At 40.0% G+C, this 20,192-nt stretch overlaps 2 protein-coding genes across 2 annotated transcripts in view; one reads left to right on the plus strand and one right to left on the minus strand.

The window, feature by feature from the left end:
* Nucleotides 1-20,192, plus strand: part of CTNNA1 (catenin alpha 1) — a 177,072-nt gene that overhangs the window by 116,854 nt on the left and 40,026 nt on the right. Inside the window, exons 8-9 of the mRNA XM_079917702.1 lie at nucleotides 13,520-13,600; nucleotides 14,802-14,954. Of these exons, the coding sequence (XP_079773828.1) occupies nucleotides 13,520-13,600; nucleotides 14,802-14,954 (234 nt within the window). The remainder of the gene's footprint in view (nucleotides 1-13,519; nucleotides 13,601-14,801; nucleotides 14,955-20,192) is intronic.
* On the minus strand, nucleotides 953-7,229 carry LRRTM2 (leucine rich repeat transmembrane neuronal 2). Its single transcript, XM_079917703.1, has one exon. The coding sequence runs from the start codon at nucleotides 3,428-3,430 to the stop codon at nucleotides 1,916-1,918; it is 1,515 nt and encodes a 504-aa protein (XP_079773829.1). The 5' UTR covers nucleotides 3,431-7,229; the 3' UTR covers nucleotides 953-1,915.

Raw genomic sequence — 20,192 nt, forward strand, 5'->3', positions numbered from 1 at the left:
CATGGATTAAACTGTAATCTTAACATGTGTTCAATTCAATCCTGGGAAGAAATATGCCTTGAATGAAGGATATCATGTTAAGTAGAAGATAACTTTTTTTTATGGTAGTGGTTTTCTCTACGAATTTATGCCTTTTTTCTCATCAGCAAATGTCAGTTGTAAAAATGCTCATTCTTCTAAAATCAAGTCAGTAGTCTAATTTCATGGTTTTTGCTACTACATACATGGCACCTCATTTATGGAAAAATTCTGTGTCAATTGGTAACTTGCATCTAAATCCTAAATATGTCATAGTTTCTCCATAGAAATCATAATGGAAGAAACAAAGTTGTGGCTCTTTTCTACATGAAAAGTGTGGCATCATTATCATTTTTTAATTACTGAACATTTATATTAATACCAGAGAACCTCCCCCCGTCCCCTTTCCAGCTGCAGGTCCCTGGGCCTTGCCCTGTTTGATGCAGATCATGTATAGTTGCCCATTTGCTTGGCTACCTTTTAACTTTGCTAACCTGTTTCAGCAAGAGTCATATTTCAAAATGCTGCCTTTCTCTTTCATCCCCTCACCTCCTTCGAGTTACCACTGTGTGGCTGCATAGGCATATATTGTGTTCTGCCATGAGAAGGTTTGCCTCAGATATGTGTTGTTCCCTTCACTTAGAAGGACCTGCTCTTACAGTAAGAATAGGTATCCATTAAAAAGTCAAAATTTAGCATATAATATTTATAAAGTGATTTTTTCAAGGTTCCTTTAAAATATATTCTAACAAGAATCAGTATTATGCCTGTTGCTAGCCAGTTATTTTTAATTTGGCTCTTTGAGGCTTGAAGATCAGGAAAAGGCAGAAGAAAGAGGTTTAAACCCCTTTGTCAAGGCATCTTTGATCTTGGCAGTTGAGGGAGAGATGGAGGTGGGGGGTGGAGGACAGGGGGAGAAAGAGAGAGACTGGAGAGAGAGTGTATTTGTGTGTGCTTTCAAACTAGAGTGAGCAGCTGGTCATAGGATTGCTAAATTGACTCAGTTTATCTCTTTTCTCTCCAAAATAATTTCTAAGTCTTTTTTCACATATAAATGTATATATAGGATTTAGTAAACTAATTAGTAAAGTGATAATTTAACACTAGTTTAAAGTAAGTATCTAAATGCCACAAAAATCAACATGTCCATTATAAGTCGAACTAGAGATATGAAACGAAGTCAGTGTAATTATTTAGTATTGATTTCATTGTAATGAGACCTTTTCACAATCACTTGGATTCATTGTTTAAATATATTAAAGTATTAGAATTACATAAAGGGTTCTGATTTCATGATATGGACTTTGATAATATCTATTAACCCAGGTAAAAACTCTGGAAGAAGAGTGTTTAATATTGACCAGTCTTCAGCATATGTGAAATGCTACTCCCCACGCTGGCAGTAAATAGGTTTGAGTAAATACCAAATTATCATACAAGAGAACTTTGCTAAGTCTCCTTTTAAGCAGCAAGCCAAGTTGTGGTACTTGGGGTAGAGAGCAATGATCAAACAAGTATTGATCCATATCTCTTTCTACTCAGTAGCTTCTTTCCAAACTGTTTTCAGTAGAAAAAAATAGCATATGGAGACCTTAGTGTAAATGTTTACCCACGATAGCGTATAATTACATACATGAAATGTCTTATTTTGAATTAAGCATTTTTAGACTTTCCAACAAGAGTGCAAATTAATGTGAGCATCGCTTCATTTAACACTGAAAATATGGTTTCATTAAAAAAAAATTAAAAATATTTCAACACGTCAGAAACCTAAGTCTCCACTTGGTTTGGAAAAATTAGCCTTAATGTCACCATTGGTAAAAATTAGATATGTATTTAGCCCCTACTATGTAAAATAGGTTACTTATCTGATGTGATTTTTGATGATGGGTAGATATTATACTTCACATTCTTTGTATGGCAGCTGCTGACACTTGCACTGTCCATAACCATTAATGATGATGAAGGGTCCTTCATGGGTGGGTTCATATTCATTATATGGTCCTTGGTCTGACATGTTTGACATATGGAGTCGTGTTTGGGATCGGAGCTGCCTGTGGTTCTGAATCATTGAGCACTGCCTAATTCTTCTTAAAGTGGGAGGGCAGCACTTCCTGGAGATGAACACTATAAAAATAATAAAAAAGAAAGAAAACAATAAAGCCATTGTTCCCGTAATTACCCGCTGAGTGAAGATGGCATTGTCTGGTTCGGGAAAGTGTTCCTCAGTAGTAACTGCTATGCCCGCAGTAGTTGGGATTTCTTTGTCTCCCACATGGTAACTTGATGAGCTTATTCTTTTTGTATATTCAGTGGTTGGATCTTTATAAGTTGTAGCCATGGCGGTGACAGTGGTTGATAAATTCCAGCAGAGCTGAAATCCGTGGACTGCATCTAGTATATCCTCTCCTTGGGTGTGGTCGGGGCTGTGGCATAGGATGGAATGCTCCCACCGACCTTGGAAACTGCCCAGCCAGGAGGCCAAAGCACATATTCGAGGGCTGCATTCCCACAGATTGCCAGAGAGGCCAACGGTTGTGAGGGATCTCAGGGAGTTTAAGATCTTGGAATCAAGGCTGTTTAACTTGTTGTTATCCATGAGGAGTATTTTAAGATTAGGCATCGTTTCAAACACTGTCAGGTCGATGGCTTTTATTTCATTTCCAGTCAGGTCTAGCTTTTCTAAAGTGCCCCAGGTCCACTCCATCCCACATGTCAAGTTGCTAATTTTGTTCCATTGTAAGAAGAGTGTGTGCAGACTGCTAAGCCGTAGGAAATGAGCAAAATTAATCTTCGTCAGCTGGTTGTGCTCTAGGTGAAGCTCCCTCAGTTTGATTAATCCTGCAAATCCATTGCGAGCCAAACTTCGCAAACGGTTTGTGCTCAAATCCAGAAACTCCAGACTACGACAGTCCCAGAACAGGCGTACTGGGATAGTCCGCAGGGAGTTGGACCGTAAATGCAAGGTCTGTAGCTTCCGGAGGCCATAGAAGAGCTCTGGGTGCAGAGATGACAGCTGATTAAAAGACAGGTCCAAATTTTGCAGGTTAATCAGTTGGGTAAAAGTTGTGTTTGGTAAATAAAATATTTTGTTGGAACTTAAGATTAATTCCTTAAGTTTATATAGTCCTTGAAAAGCATCTTCTTTTACTGTTGATATTTGATTATGGTCTAAGTGGAGCCAGGTAAGTTGACTGAAGCTGGCAAATTGATCCCTTTCAAGCTCTGTGATGTGATTGTGCCTCAGGGACAGGCCCAGAGAGCCCTTGTCTGTGGTGTTTGGCACCGAGTGGAAGCCCTGAGAGTCGCAGTAGAAGAGCAGCTTCTCACAGCGGCATTTGGGTGGACATGCCATACCCAGGGCAGGCAGCATTTTTAAAACCATACTCATTGCATATATTGCTGCCAGCATAGGGGCCCCTAATGGCCACTTGAAATGTAAGCCTGCAGAATATAATTTAAGGAAGACAAGAAGATAGGATATTTTTCAGCAGAGCGTATGGGCTATTAAAACAACAACAACATATCATTATGGCAAAAGATTTAACTACATATAACTTATTTTTCATTTGCTGCAGAAACACTAACCTTGTTAGTATGACTAGAACAAAACTTAAACCATTAAGAAAGAAGATAAAACACATCCTGTCATCAGCAATATATGTTTTTACCTAAACCTCAAAATCCAAAAATGTGACAGTGATCTCCCTCATAAAATGTGAATTCAGTGGCTTATTATTTTAAAAGCGTTGATTCCTTGCTGACTGTACAAGACACATAAATACATGGACTTACCCATTCTTCTGAGCACATTGGAGCCTGCATTCAGTCTCGGTTGTCAGACTCAACGCAGTGAGTCTGTAAAAGGCTCTAATATGCGGGAGCCTTTGACCAGTTTCCTGTTTTCTGTGTCCCAGGCTTTCCGAGTAAAATTGAATCCACCAGGGTGAGTTGTTTTTTCCTTAGGATATTCCTCTCGAAAGCATTGGTTTCATTTTCTGTGACCACTCTGATCCCCTAAATCAGTTTTGAATATGTTATTAATTTCGTCCTCCTCTAACTGCTCAGCTGGTTAATCAAAGCTTCAGCCTCTCCTTTCTGCAGCCGTTAGTTCTCTCGGTCTTAACTTGTTGATGGCAGATGGGCGGCTTGTTGCAGAGAAGAGCTCCTGGAGCAGCATGAGTGCGTTTACTGAAAAGCTTTTCCGAGAAACGGCACACGAATGGATTTGCTTATGTGCTGCGACCACACAGAACTGTATATAGGCTGACGTCACCGGGTGACGTGTCTTTTGTTTGGGTTTTCCAGAGCTTTACTGTTATAAAGCAGTGTGCTTTGTAACAGTATCGGGGTCGTTGTTAAGACCCCTGATTATAATGAAGCGAGAAAGAAGAACTCCTGACTTAAAAACATGGTATTCCTTCAGTGTAGGAAGCAGCAGTGAGGTTGTAATAAAGGCTGCATTCAAGAAGACCCGTCTGAACAGTGAGTTGGGTTAGCAGAGTGATGATTTTTTAATGCTTGGGAGAGCCAGTGTTAGACTGCCGATTCTGCATAGAGAGATCTAAATGGGCAGGAGCCTGCACGATTTATGAAGTGCTGATTTAACTGCAGCCTCTGCAAGTGCCTGCTGCTCTGGTAGTTTGGAAAGCTACTCAATCACCTTGCTGTCATGCTTGGTTAACATAGAAGTATGACTATGATTTGCTTCAAATGTGTTGGTAAACTAGCTAAGTGGGCTTTGCTTCTTTGTCATTAAGAGTTTAACATCATAAACCAAGAATAAAGGGCAAAAAAAAAAAGGTTGGAAAACAAAGCATTTGGTTATTTTGCTCTTTGAGAATTTCAGGAGAAAGCTAATTAAAAAGATTCTCCTTCTCTGTCTTATTTTATATAATAGTGTTTTATCACAGTGCTAATTGAAAAATAATGCTGATTTGATCTTTGGATGTCTTAGTGGGAGAAAAGGGTAGGTTGATACAGTCATTTAATATTGCATGCCCTAAGTGTTAACCGTGGAACAGAAATGATTTAGGACAAGTGGTATAGCATGGCTGGATTCTGACATGATCCCTTGTATTTACCTCAGAATTTCATCTACTTCTTCGGCTAAAAGCCTCGAACTGCTCTGGGATTGGGATATTGTGACCCTCAAACAATAGAGCATTTGCACACTCAGTAGTGCCTACTGGCACACTTAAGAACTGACTTTGAGTCTTATACTAACTGTTGTTGAAATCTCTCTAGGGAGTACAAAAGGTCACTCATACTCTGGAATAGGATTTTTGCTTTGGCTGTTTTTACTTGACCTAACACCATCTTCTCCCTGTCGAATAGTATCACTTTTCAGAATTTGGTTATGACTGTACAGCTCCATGTTTACTATTGTATAAATGTAAAAGATATTTCTACTGTGAGTCAGGGTCATATTTTCAGGCCTGACAAAGGTAAGGCCTTCTATACATCTGACATTATTGATTTGGCCTTCCAGGCCATTTCTCCCATATCATTGGCACTTATCCTTAGTAGGCCTTGTCTCAGACCTGAAGGCAAAAATCTGAAAACTACCCATTGTATCTGTGAAACCAGACCATCATCAGTCTGTTGGCTTCCAGGGGCTTTATCACACTGGGCATGTGTAAGAAGTTATTGTCTCAAGGGGTTTAGTTTCTGTGTTGGAGTGTGGTGCTAGAGTGAGGACTGGAAGACTCCAAGGTGCCTTCCTCAGGGCTCTGTGGAGACAGCAGCAGCTGCACGTGTGTAGTTTGGCTCCTCCTAGAAGCAGATCCCAAGGTAGGATTAGAAGTATAAGAATTTTATTGAGGAAAATGCCTGGGATGTGCAAAGGGAGAGAGAAGACAGCAGGAATACACTTAGGTCTGGTAGAGTCTAACAACCATGGGGCATGTCTGATACCTCTGAAAGAAGAAGACTGAAGGAAAGACTCTGGGGGCAGTGCAGTTCTAAGATAGCGTGCCCAAGCCAAAGTTACCCATGAGTGGAACCCCTTATTCTCAGGAACTAGTACTCCCACTGTATTCCTGCTTGCTGGTTAAGGAAGGGAGGGAGAGGTCCTGTTTTAGACTTCAAGGGTGCCGCTCCCCCAACTGACCTTGATCCTTTCCATAGTCTTTCTCTCTTGTAAGCTAGAAGTTCTTAACCTGGGTCCATAATTGGCTTGTAGAATTTTGTTGCTTGTGCATTTTTCTGTGGATACGGTTTAATCAAATTCTTACAGGTCTGTGACCATAGGTTTCAGAGTGACCGTTCTATAGGAACTTGCTCCCAAAACTTCCAACAAGGGGAGTCTGACAAGGGTGTTAAATTTTTTTTTTTTTTAAAGGAAAAGAAGCCCTTGGGATACTGTAAATGCTCTTATTGAAGTCAGCCACCCTCTGATTAAAAAAAACCTTTGCAAGGCAGGAGGAACTGGATTAAATTCTTCCCTGAAGTAACAACTTTAATTCCATGTGGAGAAAAGCATTAGAACCAATTGGATTAGAGCAACCATGATTAGGAATGAGTTGTATGTGAAAATTTAGAGGGAAGAGCATTTCCTTCCCCTTAAACTCTTGGTTCCTTTCTGCTCTGTAGTCTGCTTGGTCTACTTCTTATACTAACACATGGAAAACCCTTAAATTACGTTGTCTCAATACTGCTATAACAGATTTGTGGGCAAGGAAAACTGCACAGAAGAGCACCAGTGCAATCAAGAGTAATTATTTTTTGATGCATCTGGAGAAGTGGGGAGTAATGCCTGCCATATCACAGTACCCAGAGAGCACAGTCCATCTAGGTCACCAGCCATCTTGCCCACCTTGCCCACTTGCCCTCCCTTTGGGTTCAAAAAGTTTAGACTGTGAAATCAAAGAAGATGTGGTGTTTGTCTTAAAATTGGTTGAAGTACCATAGTTCCTATTGATGGAGCTTTTTATCATTTTTTGATCTTTATCTTTCTTTAGCTAAAAGGACTAAAAAACCCATGTTCTTTCTGAATTAAACTTTTTCTTGGTTTCATTTTACAACAGCTTTATTCTGCATACATATGCCTTTGACTTAAAGTGGCAGTACCACCTCTGGAAGGTACTTTCCATATCATCTGTTTCAATTTTCACTGTTTTAGTTGTTCGTGACAAGGCAAAGGACAAGTAAAATCTAGCCCGCCTGTCCTCTCTGTAAATGGTTGTAAGCAAATTAAATGAGTCATGTGGCAGGGCTTAGACGTTGTAGTTACCTGCATTACTCTACATGATAGTTTGCTTTGAATATATATTGCTAATTAGGGACAAATATTTCCCCACCTGGAGAAGCAGATGTATGGGTATACACATGAAATCTTCTAATTTGTGGTAGAGAGGGAGCTGGATTTTGCTTTATGCTAAAGAGTCAAATATTTCTTAACTAATCATGCCCGACTCCAAAAATTTTAATACCCCAGCACCCAGAGGTGTGGTGGGGAAGCACAGAGGTGCTCTGGAGAAGTATGTTAAAATAAACCTTTTTGCTTCCAGTCTTGGTCATTGTTCCTTGGAGATCTCCTTACGATTATCAAAAAGTGATAGTAGACATTTTAGGGTGGAGATCCAAGATTTGTGGGTCTGAGTATATCCCCTCCTAAGAACCTTTTAGGGTTCTTAGTTGGCAGCCACATACTTGGGCCTATATTGTATCAATACCTGTATTAGAGTGAGTGGGTTTTACTAGCCTGTTTCTGGAGGCGGGAAAGAAAGAGGATGGGAGAATATTCTGATAAAACCTAGAGTTGTTCACTGCTTTCAAATGTGTGTATTTGGAGACAAAGATGGACTGTTCTTTTAAACTATTTATTTATTTATTTATTTACTGTGTTGTGTCTTCATTGCTGTGTGCGGGCTTTCTCTAGTTGTGGCAAACGGGGGCTACTCTTCGTTGCAGTGCACGGGCTTCTTCTTGTGGTGGCTTCTCTTGTTGTGGAGCACGGGCTCTAGGCTCACGGGCTTCAGTAGTTGTGGCTCACGGGCCTAGAGTGCAGGCTCAGTTAGTTGTGGCACGCGGGCTTAGTTGCTCTGCAGCATGTGGGATCTTCCCGGACCAGGGCTTGAACCCGTGTTCCCTGCATTGGCAGGTGGATTCTTAAACCACTGCACCACCAGGGAAGTCTGACTATTCTTTAAAATTTTTGATTTGCTCTTTAAAAGCTACTGGGGTTTGGCACTAAACCGTTTGTTATCCTCCCAAGAACCAGAACTTATCTGACAGAGGCAGATAGAATATGTAAGGATTGATGGACTTACCAATCTGTCATGTTAGAGATGGGCTAAAGAGTAGTTGATTTATCCCAGGTAGAGCCAGAGGATCTGAGAACATTTAAAATTCTAGGCTCTTAGAGTTTTGGTGAAATCACAGGGGACCACTGTTGAGTGTAAATAAGTATCTCTATTGCTGGGATCTTTCCTTTCAAAAGCCCTGTAAGAAGTAGACTGTCCACATTAAGCCTACAGAATCCCTATTTTTGACCTCGTCCTTGCCCTCCATTAGTTGTGATTTTTAAGTTCTTTTGTTATCTTCATTAAACATGCCCGAGAAAGGAGTAGGAAGGAGTGATGGTTACACCAATGATGATGAGCTGTGTCCCTTTTGGTGCTGTGACTTACAAAGTTTGGTTTTGGAGGCATGTGCTTTTTGGCAATTGTTGGTATTGGTGGGGTGGCAGAACTAGGATCATGTGACAGCCTAATTCTTTTGTGCTAGCATTGTGTTCTGTGCCCAGGGCTAGAAAATTCAGCAGTAAATTTTGGAGTGATGCACCTTAGGTAAAGGAAGATTTTCCATAGAAGTTTGAGCAGAGGTATATTTAGACCACAAAGATTTTTTTTTTTTTTTTTTTTTTTGCGGTACGCGGGCCTCTCACTGTTGTGGCCTCTCCCTTGCGGAGCACAGGCTCCGGATGCGCAGGCTCAGCGGCCACGGCTCACGGGCCCAGCTCCGCGGCATGTGGGATCTTCCCGGACCGGGGCACGAACCCGTGTCCCCTGCATCGGCAGGCGGACTCTCAACCACTGCGCCACCAGGGAAGCCCTAAAGATTTAATTTTTAAAAATTTAGTTTTGGCTGTGTTAGGTCTTCGTTGCTGCGCACAGGCTTTCCGTAATTGTGACGAGCAGGGGCTACTCTTTGTTGTGGTGCATGGGCTTCTCATTGTTATTAAAGAAATTAATTTTGTTTGTGAAATATTTTACAAAGATTTCTTCCAGTTAGTCATTTGTTTTTTAAAGGTTTTATGGTCTTTGCTATATATACTAAATTTTAATGAATGGCAGAGAATCTTTTCCTTCTCGTTGGAAGGAAAAACAAAAGTTTGTTCTCCCAGAGGTCACCACCAAAATGGTAAAATCCTCCAGGAAATTCTAGTTCTTAATACTTAAAAAAAAAAAAAAAAGAAATCAATTGCAAACTTAAATGTAATTTCCTGTATGACTTTTACTTACTGTTCTGACCCACTGTTATGTCATTCTGAACTCCTGTCAAGCCCATCACAATACAGGGTCTTGCTGAATTAGAGGTTGCTCTGAATTATTTTATCTCAGATTAGAAACCCTCTGAGAGAAGGATATGGCTAATCCTGCCTACTCCAGTGGATGTAGAGTGCTCAGTAAAGATTGTCTAAGTAGATAGAAGTCTGTCCACGCAGGAGGAAGGTGGAATGGCTTCTTCATGCTTCTCTTAAAGATTGGTTTTAAAAGCCCTTTCACTGTCTCAGCCAAAACTGTGTTGCTTAGAGGCAGTCCCAGCTAATAACCTTTGCCTCTCCTCAATTCTGCTGATATTTACTTGTTGAGGAGAAGCTTTATGTTGAAACCCCAAACATACCATATCTTTTTCTTAGAAAGCCCTTTTTTCACTGTGTAGCAGGGGCATACATATCAACATTGAGTGAGTCCAGGTGGTCTCTCTGCTTAGTGGAATAGAGTCTCTCAATTAGGTGGGAACCGAGAGTCACTTATTTTAAAGATTCATTGGGCAAATTTACTTTGGCCTAGCCAAAACTAGAAATACAAAATCATAACAGCCTTAATCTCAAAGAGAAGTAAGATCTTGTTTTACAGATCAGCAAGCCTTCTACTTTCATCAAGCTCATTATTAAGTTTGTAAGTGTGTGTACTCACCCCTATTATATTTTAAATTATTGGAACTGTAAACTTGCTATTTGGACTGGGGTTTTTTTCTTTTTTTTTAAGGGATGCTTTGATTTAAAAGGTGGTCTGGGACTTCCCTGGTGGCGCAGTGGTTGAGGTGCAGCCTGCCGATGCAGGGGACACGGGTTCGCGCCCCGGTCCGGGAAAATCCCACATGCTGTGGAGCGGCTGGGCCCGTGAGCCATGGCCGCTGAGCCTGCGCGTCTGGAGCCTGTGCTCCGCAACGGGAGAGGCCACAACAGTGAGAGGCCCGCGTACCGCAAAAAAAAAAAAAAAAGTAGTCTGTCTAGTATAACCTAAAAACTTGAGTAAGTAACTGCTTCTGAACTGCTCCCTACTGATTAATGAGGCATAAGCCTCTATTTCCTAAAGTAACAAGAAAGACAAATTGATTTTTAAGGTAGTTTGACAAAGAATTAACAGATTCATGTTGTGTGAATTTTGCTGTGTGAATGTAATTCCCTCAAAAGTCAAGTTTAGGGCTTCCCTGGTGGCGCAGTGGTTGGGAGTCTGACTGCCGATGCAGGGGACATGGGTTCGTGCCCCGGTCCGGGAGGATCCCACGTGCCACGGAGTGGCTGGGCCCGTGGGCCATGGCCTCTGGGCCTGCGCGTCCAGAGCCTGTGCTCCGCGGTGGGAGAGGCCGTGGCAGTGAGAGGCCTGCGTACCACACACACACACACACACAAAAGTGAAGTTTAAGGATTTGCTTTTATATAACTTTCTAAGTATTATAAATTCTTCTACCCAAATTGAGGACGTTGCAGGGAATTAGGCTCTCATGAGGTTATTGAACCCAACCTTTGGATTTCAGATAACAGATGTTTTCTGGAGTAAATGATCTATTAGAAACACCCCCCAAAATGTAGCTAGGTACAATGACAAATTTTACTAGGTTTACTTCAAAGTGAGTGCTTGAGTATCTAAGAAATGTACTGAGACTTTCCTGATTTAAGCACTAATTATGAGGTCAGTTTGATTTTTTTTTTTTTTAAATTCAGTTTTAGCCACCTTTGCCTTAGATCCTGTTATTTTGATCTTTGAGATTGTCAGTAACTGATTATACTTGTCAAGTTGTCTTCTGACTGATGGCCATGAATAAATCACCGTTTACTCCTACAGGTAGAAATGCTCATATTTTCTCAGTTTTTGTTGAGACTCTTTGTTTTTTTTCCCCTTAAACCCATCAATATTAGTGGATTACTTAACTTTACTGACAGTACAGTTGGAGGAAAAGGTAAGGGATATGACCCTGACCAGATGTGACAGGGACCATATCAATGTGTCAGTTATATTTCAACTTTCAATTTTAAGTCCTTTTTTGTCTCCTTTCTGTCTTCTGCTAAATAACCTGTATCCATCAATATTCCTTCTCTTTTCTTCTAATAGCCCAGAGATGGAGGCAGAGGGACAAGTGTCATTGTCTCCATTTAACAGATGGGGGATAAGAGAGAGATTGAGTCACAAATGTACATTAAAAGGCACTCAGAAAGCATGTAACCACATCTCCCCATCCCCAGCTGTTTATCTACTATGCTGACTTATGTACTGATGGCATATCCATACCAGAATGTCTTGAGGGTGACCATGGGTAGAGAAACACTGGGTTAAATTCCTTTGTCCATTCATATCTCTTCTGTAATTACTATATGTTTTACAGAAAGAGCCACATTTGTTGACAGGCATTTTGTAAGGAAAAACTTTTAATATATTTCGTAGTTTAACCTAGTTGATGTCTTACTAGGTATTTCTAAGCACATGGCTAGCTATCTCTACCTGGGATAACTACCTTTGTCCCTTTTCTTTCAACTACCATCCATTTTGATTCTGCTTAGAATGTTCCCCAATGCAAATGTCCACTCAACCCGCTGACCTCTGAACAAATGCTGATTTACATACCTCTCTCAGAGTGGCTGATAGGTTCTTTTCTGTGCAATACAATTGCGTTAAGCTTAGCCTAGAATTTTAAGTAATCTTACAAAGCATACTTATTTGGCCTGTATAATATACACTGTTAACTGAAGTAATCTGACAAAGCATTCTTATTTGAGCTATATAAAAATATGTTATTAACTCCTATCCATCATGGTACATCTTAGTTTTAAGACTTGTTGTTTCACATTGTTTTAGTGCCAGGTGCCATCTTTCACATTTTGACCTTCTTCGTATCTCAGAGTTCTTCAAAATCAGGTATAACCTGTTTTGCTTGCAGTTCTTGGAGAGCTGGTTCGTTAATGAAATTGTTGTATGCTGAACCTTTTTTTTTTTTAACATATTTATTGGAGTATAATTGCTTTACAATGGTGTGTTAGTTTCTGCTTTATAACAAAGTGAATCAGTTATACATATACATATATCCCTGTATCTCCTCCCTCTTGCGTCTCCCTCCCACCCCTCTAGGTGGTCACAAAGTCACCGAGCTGGTCTCCCTGTGCTATGTGGCTGCTTCCCACTAGCTATCTGTTTTACATTTGGTAGTGTATATATGTCCATGCCACTCTCTCACTTTGTCACAGCTTACCCTTCCCCCTCCCCATATCCTCAAGTCCATTCTCTACATCTGCTACTTTATTCCTGTCCTGCCCGTAGGTTCTTCATCACCATTTTTTTTTCCTTTAGATTCCATATATATGTGTTAGCATACAGTATTTGTTTTTCTCTTTCTGATTTACTTCACTCTGTATGACAAGACTCTAGGTCCATCCACCTCACTACAAATAACTCAATTTCGTTTCTTTTTATGGCTGAGTAATATTCCATTGTATATATGTGCCACATCTTCTTTATCCATTCATCTGTTGATGGACACTTAGGTTGCTTCCATGTCCTGGCTATTGTAAACGGAGCTGCAATGAACATTGTGGTACATGACTCTTTTTGAATTATGGTTTTCTAAGGGTACATACCCAGTAGTGGGATTGCTGGGTCATATGGTAGTTCTATTTTTAGTTTTTTAAGGAACCTCCATACTGTTCTCCATAGTGGCTGTATCAGTTTACATTCCCACCAACAGTTGCATGCTGAACCTTGAATTAAAATATAAATTTAATTTTTCAAGCAGAACTTTAAGCAAAAGTCTCACCTCTTGGCTTCTCTTATTTTGGCAGAACCCCCTCAATTTCCATCCTGAAATAATATGGAGCCCCTAAGAGTTGTAAAATTAGCTTTTTATGAACAAAGCCACATGGTGCTCTCCCCAACCACCTGTATGTCCCAACTTGGGGCTAAAAAATTGATTTTTCCATGTTGATCTGAACTTAGTTATGGACTATCATTACATTTCCTTGTAAATTACTGCAATGTGCATCTCTTTCCTTGTTTTCCAGGCTGGACGTAAAGAAAGAAGTGATGCACTCAATTCTGCAATAGATAAAATGACCAAGAAGACCAGGGACTTGCGTAGGCAGGTAAGCTGGAAGAAGTGTTGATTGCTTTCCCAAGTTCTCACTTTAGTTGTTTTGGTTAAAATCCCAACAAATACTGGGCACATAGTCTTTCTTGAGTTAACGGATGAATTTTCACAGAAAACTGACTATCTCTATTTGTTTTTTGCTAATAAGCTTCTAAATGGCTAATAAAATCTCTTGGGGACCTGGAATAATACAGTCCCACTGGAATGGACTGAATAAATTAGCTCTAGTGTGAAAAGGATGTTCAGGTAAGAAAATCAATTTAAAATGACTTGGGGATCTGTGAAAATACCCTGCAGGATCTTGTGATGTTAACTTACAAACAATAGAGACAGGAATTGAAGTTATTTATTTGACTTGCCCCATTCTGATTTTGATCCTTGATGGAAATGTGTTTCTAGTATAAATATGGTGGATATAGAGGTATTTGGGGCCATCAGTTTTCTGAGTTAGTAAGTACAGAGGGTCTTTCTCTTCATTTAATGTTAAATAATCCCATTAACATTTTGGAATTAAATTGAGTTTTAGTCTTTAAGAAAAAGTTGGATTGAATTTGTAAAACAATGTATTAAGACTTAAAAAGAAGTTGTAATAGTAATACAAACAATCTCCTGACTTAGTGGAGAAACATTTTATTGTTCATGTCTGATATAAAGCAGAATTAAAGATGGAATGTATCTATACGTCTTCCTTTTGGTAAAGTAGTATCACAAATGGTTATAAAGATAACCTTTCAATTTTAAGGTTCATAGAGTGCTCACCCTGTTCAGATAAACCAGAAAGTGCTTTTTTTCTCCCTTCTCAGTTTTATTTAGCCAATTAGGCTAATTATATATATATTTCAAGCCTATGTGCCAATTCAATCTAGAGCTGTTTTCTGTTCAGTTTTTTATTATTCCTTTTTTATTATTCCTTTAAGATACAAGCTTTCGTTTTGTAATTCCCAAGAAAAAAAGGATTTTATTTTGAAAACTGAGATTCTGTTGCTGAAATGCTATAACTGTAGTATAAGCTGTTATCTCCACAATTGTGTTTCCTGTGTTGCAGATTATATAACTGCATGGCTTACATGAGGGGTCCTCATATAAGTGCAGCCAAACTGTCATGAGCTTCCATTAGATTTAAAAGTGCAAGAGAAAAAAAAGCAATCTAGCTTCTTGGTAGAAATAAAATCAAATTTTTACAATTTAATTATTAGCTCCGCAAAGCTGTCATGGACCATGTTTCAGATTCATTTCTGGAAACCAACGTTCCACTTTTAGTATTGATTGAAGCTGCAAAGAATGGAAATGAGAAAGAAGTTAAAGAATATGCCCAAGTTTTCCGTGAACATGCCAACAAATTAATTGAGGTAAGTGTATTAGCAGTTTTATTAATTATGTGTAACTTGATGGACTGTGGTGATTTTTAACCACAGTATTTAATCAGCAGAAAAATTTAGGGGCTCATCTAATGTACAATATGTGTAAGATGAAAGTCTGTCATTATTAACGTCTATCCAAAACTACCATTTTGGTCAGTTTACATTAATTACATACATAATTAGATATAGGTAGTCTTTATCTGGGAAACTTAACATCTCCTCTTGGTGTTAATGCAAATAAAATAGATCATGACATGCTTAAACTCAGAAGACACTGTAGAAAGTAGTGGCTAGAAGGTGGAGCTCAGGAGTCATACTGCCTGGATTTGCATCCTGGCAAATTACTGAACCCCTCTGAATTCCCATTTCTTACTATAAAATGAAGATACTAATGATACCTATCTAGGGATTATTTTGAGATCTCAAAGAGATGCTGTATGTCAAGTGCTTAACCCTTTGCCTGAGACACAGACTCAGCTCCATCATCTTGTTTTAAAATTGTAGAAATTGGGAATTCCCAGGTGGTCCAGTGGTTAAGACTCTGCACTTTCACTGCCGAGGGCGTGAGTTCAATCCCTGGTTGGGGAACTAAGGTCCCACAAGCCAGGTCACATGGCACAGCCAAAAAAAAAAAAAAAAATTGAAGAAACAGAGCCCTAATGTGCTGCTAATTAGATATGTTTCGACAGTAGATACCTGTATGTTAGTGGTTGGTTTTTTTGACTATAAGAAGAAAGAGTGAGCTGCTATTTAATTTCCAGATAAGTTAGGCTTGCCTCCTACCTTTTGATTACTGAAATTATGTTACTGTTTAATTGATTTCATTATTACTTTATTTCAAAAATTTGACACACTGTAAGCATATACCCAACTTATTTAATTTTGTAACCCTAATGTAAAACATCTAATATTTGGAAGAGATATTCTGTAGACCATTTGGTAAGTTGGTCATTATGTAAGAACAGAAAATGGGCCTTTTATGTAAAATGTGTTTCTTGTACGTTTGGATTTATAGTGACATTAGGCCAGGTTAGTACCATAAAAATATTCTAAGGAAAACATCAGTTATCACATTAAATGTGTTACTAATTTTAAATCTAGTTTTCTTTGAACATTAATCGTTATTCTCACCTGAATTAATTATGTGCAAAATACGTAGGTCAGTCTGCTATTCAAGTTACTTGTTCTGGCACTTGGTTAGAAGACTTGCGTTTTGTGTCTCCATTAAGCATAATCTTTTCACAGTAGTCATATGACTGCATGAGGTGTAACCTTCAAATGTACAAAGATTGTCTTCACAAAGATTGTCTTCAGGAAGCCAACCTCCTGTAAGTAGCCTACATCTTAGAAAGTGTGCCTGTGAGGCAGGAAGCAAGGACACTGCCAGCCCATGGCCTTGGGTAACAGGTAGCAGTAATGGCAAAGGCATTGGAAAGGGCATCTGAAAGAGTATGGCAGGCTGAACCTCATAGGGCAGCCTTTTTCTGTTCTACAGCTGGAGGGCCCTTTATAAGGACCTGCTGTACAGTCCTCAGCCTCTCCATCCAACAAAACTGACACTTGTTGAGCACCTGCTGTGTACCATGTATATGCAAATACAATGTACTTTCCACATTCTCAGGTAAGGAAACAGGCTTAGAGAGGTTAAGTAACTTGTATTCCTCCCACAATGAGGGCTGTGTCACTCAAGCTTACTGACGTAGTGGACAGCCTTATGGCCAGTAAGAAGCACTAGATGGACCTGGTGGGTTCGGAGACCTGCTCCAGGAACTTTGTCCATGCTTATACTTCTTATTTCATTCTGAACTAACCAAGGGCCCCTTAATGTTTAATTTTGATATTCCCTGTCACAACTGACTTCTGACTCCTTTCTTCCCTCTCTCCCCTCTCCATGCCCTCCACCCACATCGTCCCACACACACATAATATATGTGTATTAAATGACACATGGCTTTTCATTGCTTGATGCATAACCAAAGGCCTTGTAGTATCATTCTGCAAACATTTAAATTACATTTATGGTAATAGAGGTCCTAGGGTATATAACTGCATGTGTGCATGGAAAGGAAATGAATTTTTAAAGTGTTTGTTATAGAAGCCTCAAATTCCTGATTCAAGGCAGAACTTCATTCTTCAATGACAAGCCTTCTCCTCCCCACACTAGTACTTTTGTATTATAATGAAACACTGAATTAGTGAGAGACTTGTTTAAAGCAAAGGTAAAATACTTTATTGTGATTATTTTCTTAATCTCCTGACATATTCCTTTCTTTTTATTAGTTCCCCCTCTTAAGTGGAGTAAATGTCTGTAGGCCAACTTCGGTTTTAGGGGCCATTTGCCATTTTTCCTGGGGTTTAGGGGGAGTAAGGGTGCTATGTGAAAGTTGGGAAGGGCTGGTGGTGATAGGCCTCTGGCAGGAAAGGAAGGACTCAGATTCTGCAGCCACTGAGAATTCTGCCAGATATGTTTGTCCTCCTAAAATATTGAAATACAATTCTATCACTAACCACCTGCAATTAGCACAGACTCCACAGGTAAAGGGCATAATTCCCAGTAAGATCGTCCTCACTATAGATGCCAACTGCAAGTTAGGGGAGTCCCCAGCCCACCTGTACTTCTGACCCAACTGTCTGTAAATTCAAGGGTTCCCATGACCTCTCATCCCTTCTTCACAAGACTGCCCTCATTTCAAATGCCAGCTGCAAGTTTGAGGGTCTCCAGTCCACCTGCTCTTCTGATCATCTAGCTACAAATTTGGCGGGTTTCCATGGCCCACTTCAGGTTCATTAATTTGACAGGACAACTCATAGAGTTCAGGAGAGTGCTATCCTTATGACTGCATTTTATTGTAAAGGATACAAATTAGGTCCATCCAAATGAAGAGACACATACGGTAAAGTGCGGGAAGGTCTCAAAGACAGAGTTTCCTGTCCTCTCCCCGTGGATCAGGGTATGTCACCTCCTGGCACATTGATGGTTCAGCCAGGAAGCTCCACTGAGTTTCAGCAACCAGAGTTTTTACTGAGATTTCATTATGTAGGTATGATTGATAGAATCCCTTCCTTCCGTGGACCTTGGTTTTTCCTGAAAGCCCCCATCCTCTAATCACATGGTTGGCATGGTGGCCTACCCATCCTCAGTCATCTCATTAGTCTAACATATATAGGGGCTCAGCTGGAGTTACCTCGTTAGCATAAATGATGAATAAGAAAGACACTCCTGTCACTCCTGAAATCTCTCAAGGATTTAGAAGTTTCCTCCCAGGAATCCAGTGCAAAGACCAGACATTTTTTTATTATACAACACCTCCCCATCTTGAAGGAATGTGGAGTGCATGGTTTTTGGCTAGCTTGCTACCCAGCCATAAATACGACATGGAAGAGGTAAGACAGGGCAGGTTTGTTTCTTGCAGCTTTATGTAGATCCTGTTTGTGGCCATTTACCCAGCGATTTACCACTTGTTTTATCTGGTGTTCCTTGCATTGTTTGGTTTTACTTTTCCCTGGAGGTTCGCCCGTTAGGAGCCCAGTTTTCTGATTGAGTCCATCTCTTCTCTCCTAAGTGAATGGTTCTTTCTCATAGAATCATTGATTCTCCCTCTGGTGTATAAATCCCCTTCTGTTTAATATCCGTGTATTGACACTTACCCTTTCTTAGACTCATTCTGTAGTGGGAAACTCCCTCCTTCCAGAGGCGGCACCTTCCACTGGTGGATTTCTCTGGTTGTTAGGAATGGGGGGCCACAGTCTCCTTCTCTGGAACACTCCCTGTCCATCTTTTTACTGCTGCACACAAATGAATTGAGAGGAGCTATAAGTGAAAATAGACACCTGATTTCAAAGATGTGGCATGGAAAAAGAATGTAAAAGATTTCATTATCTTTTTTATTGATTACATGTTGAAATATATTATCTTGAGATTAAATATTATTTTTTCTAATCTCACCTCTTAATGTGGCTCACATTGTATTCCTGTTGGACAGCACTAGTCTAAGTGATTTCCTCAGGCCTTTGAGAGGCTCTCTTCATTCTGCCTCTTCTCTGAATGCTTGCCACTTAAGTGCCAGTCCTTATTGAACACCTGCTGCAAGAGCGGGCGGATGGACGTAGAGCAGCCAAAGCTTCCACTGGCTTTTGGGCAGTGACCTCACAGTCAGCTCCAGGATTTTGCTTCCAGAGGTGCTGCTGCTCAACTCCATCTTCTCCATCCTGGTCTGTGTGGGTGCAGTTGGCTGTTTGACTCTCTCTGTTTTGACACTCATGCAGTATAAACTTCTTAGATTCAGTCTAGTGTTCTGTCCTGTCAGGACTATTGCTGGCATTGCTCTTCATATTATTGACAACCCCTTCCAAACTTGTATCATTTCTTTCTTTTTAAAAAAATAAGCATATCTTTTCTCCTTTTATCCAGTATGTTTATAAAGTACTGTCTAAGACAACCCATGGGATAGAAACTTTCTTTCAGCTTGCCACTAGAAATCATTGTGTTGATTGTACGATTCTTTGTGTATAGTTAGCTGTTCAGCCAGTTACAGACTCCTTAACTTTTGTCTTGATCTCTGTCCCTGCCCACCCCGGCCAAATAAAATAGTGTAAAAACGTTATGCTATAATTTGGGTTGTCATGTAAAGTTGCTTCAAATGTACTAATAGTTTCTGAGTAGTATTAGGGATAGCATCCACAGAGAAATGGGAATATTATGGTACCTTCTCTGTATACCACATTATGGAAATACAAGATTAGCTTGAAGCATAAAAACCACATACTGACTGGTGAGGTTTTATGAGCAGAAGTGGATTTCTCCAGCCCCTCTGTGTGGGCATAGTGTTTGGAAGGCTGTGTGGTGCCTGCTGCCTATTGGATCCTTATTAAATGACTGTGATTTTACTTGGGAAAGCAAATAACAGAGTGTTTGCTGTGTGGCTGCTCTTATTTTCTCAGGGTCTGACTAGGACCTCTGACTGCCTCACACTACAGTTGTCAGTGGGATCTATTACCTCCCCACATGGTATTGAATCCCCTTTTCTTATGTGAAGGGTACATAGAGGTTGTGCGTCTCAAGGCCAGTGAGTAGGGGAGCAGGAGCTGAGGGTCAGTGTTGATGAGCTGGTGACCCTTCTGTTCACCGTTTTCTTCTGTTAATGATTTCTTTATATTGCTTGTCAGTTTAGTGTATTGAAGTGAAAAATTTATTTTCTGTCAGAAATATTAACCTTTTTGTCAATA

This window comes from Stenella coeruleoalba (genome assembly GCF_951394435.1).
Source record: "Stenella coeruleoalba genome assembly, chromosome: 3".
NCBI lineage: Eukaryota > Metazoa > Chordata > Mammalia > Artiodactyla > Delphinidae > Stenella > Stenella coeruleoalba.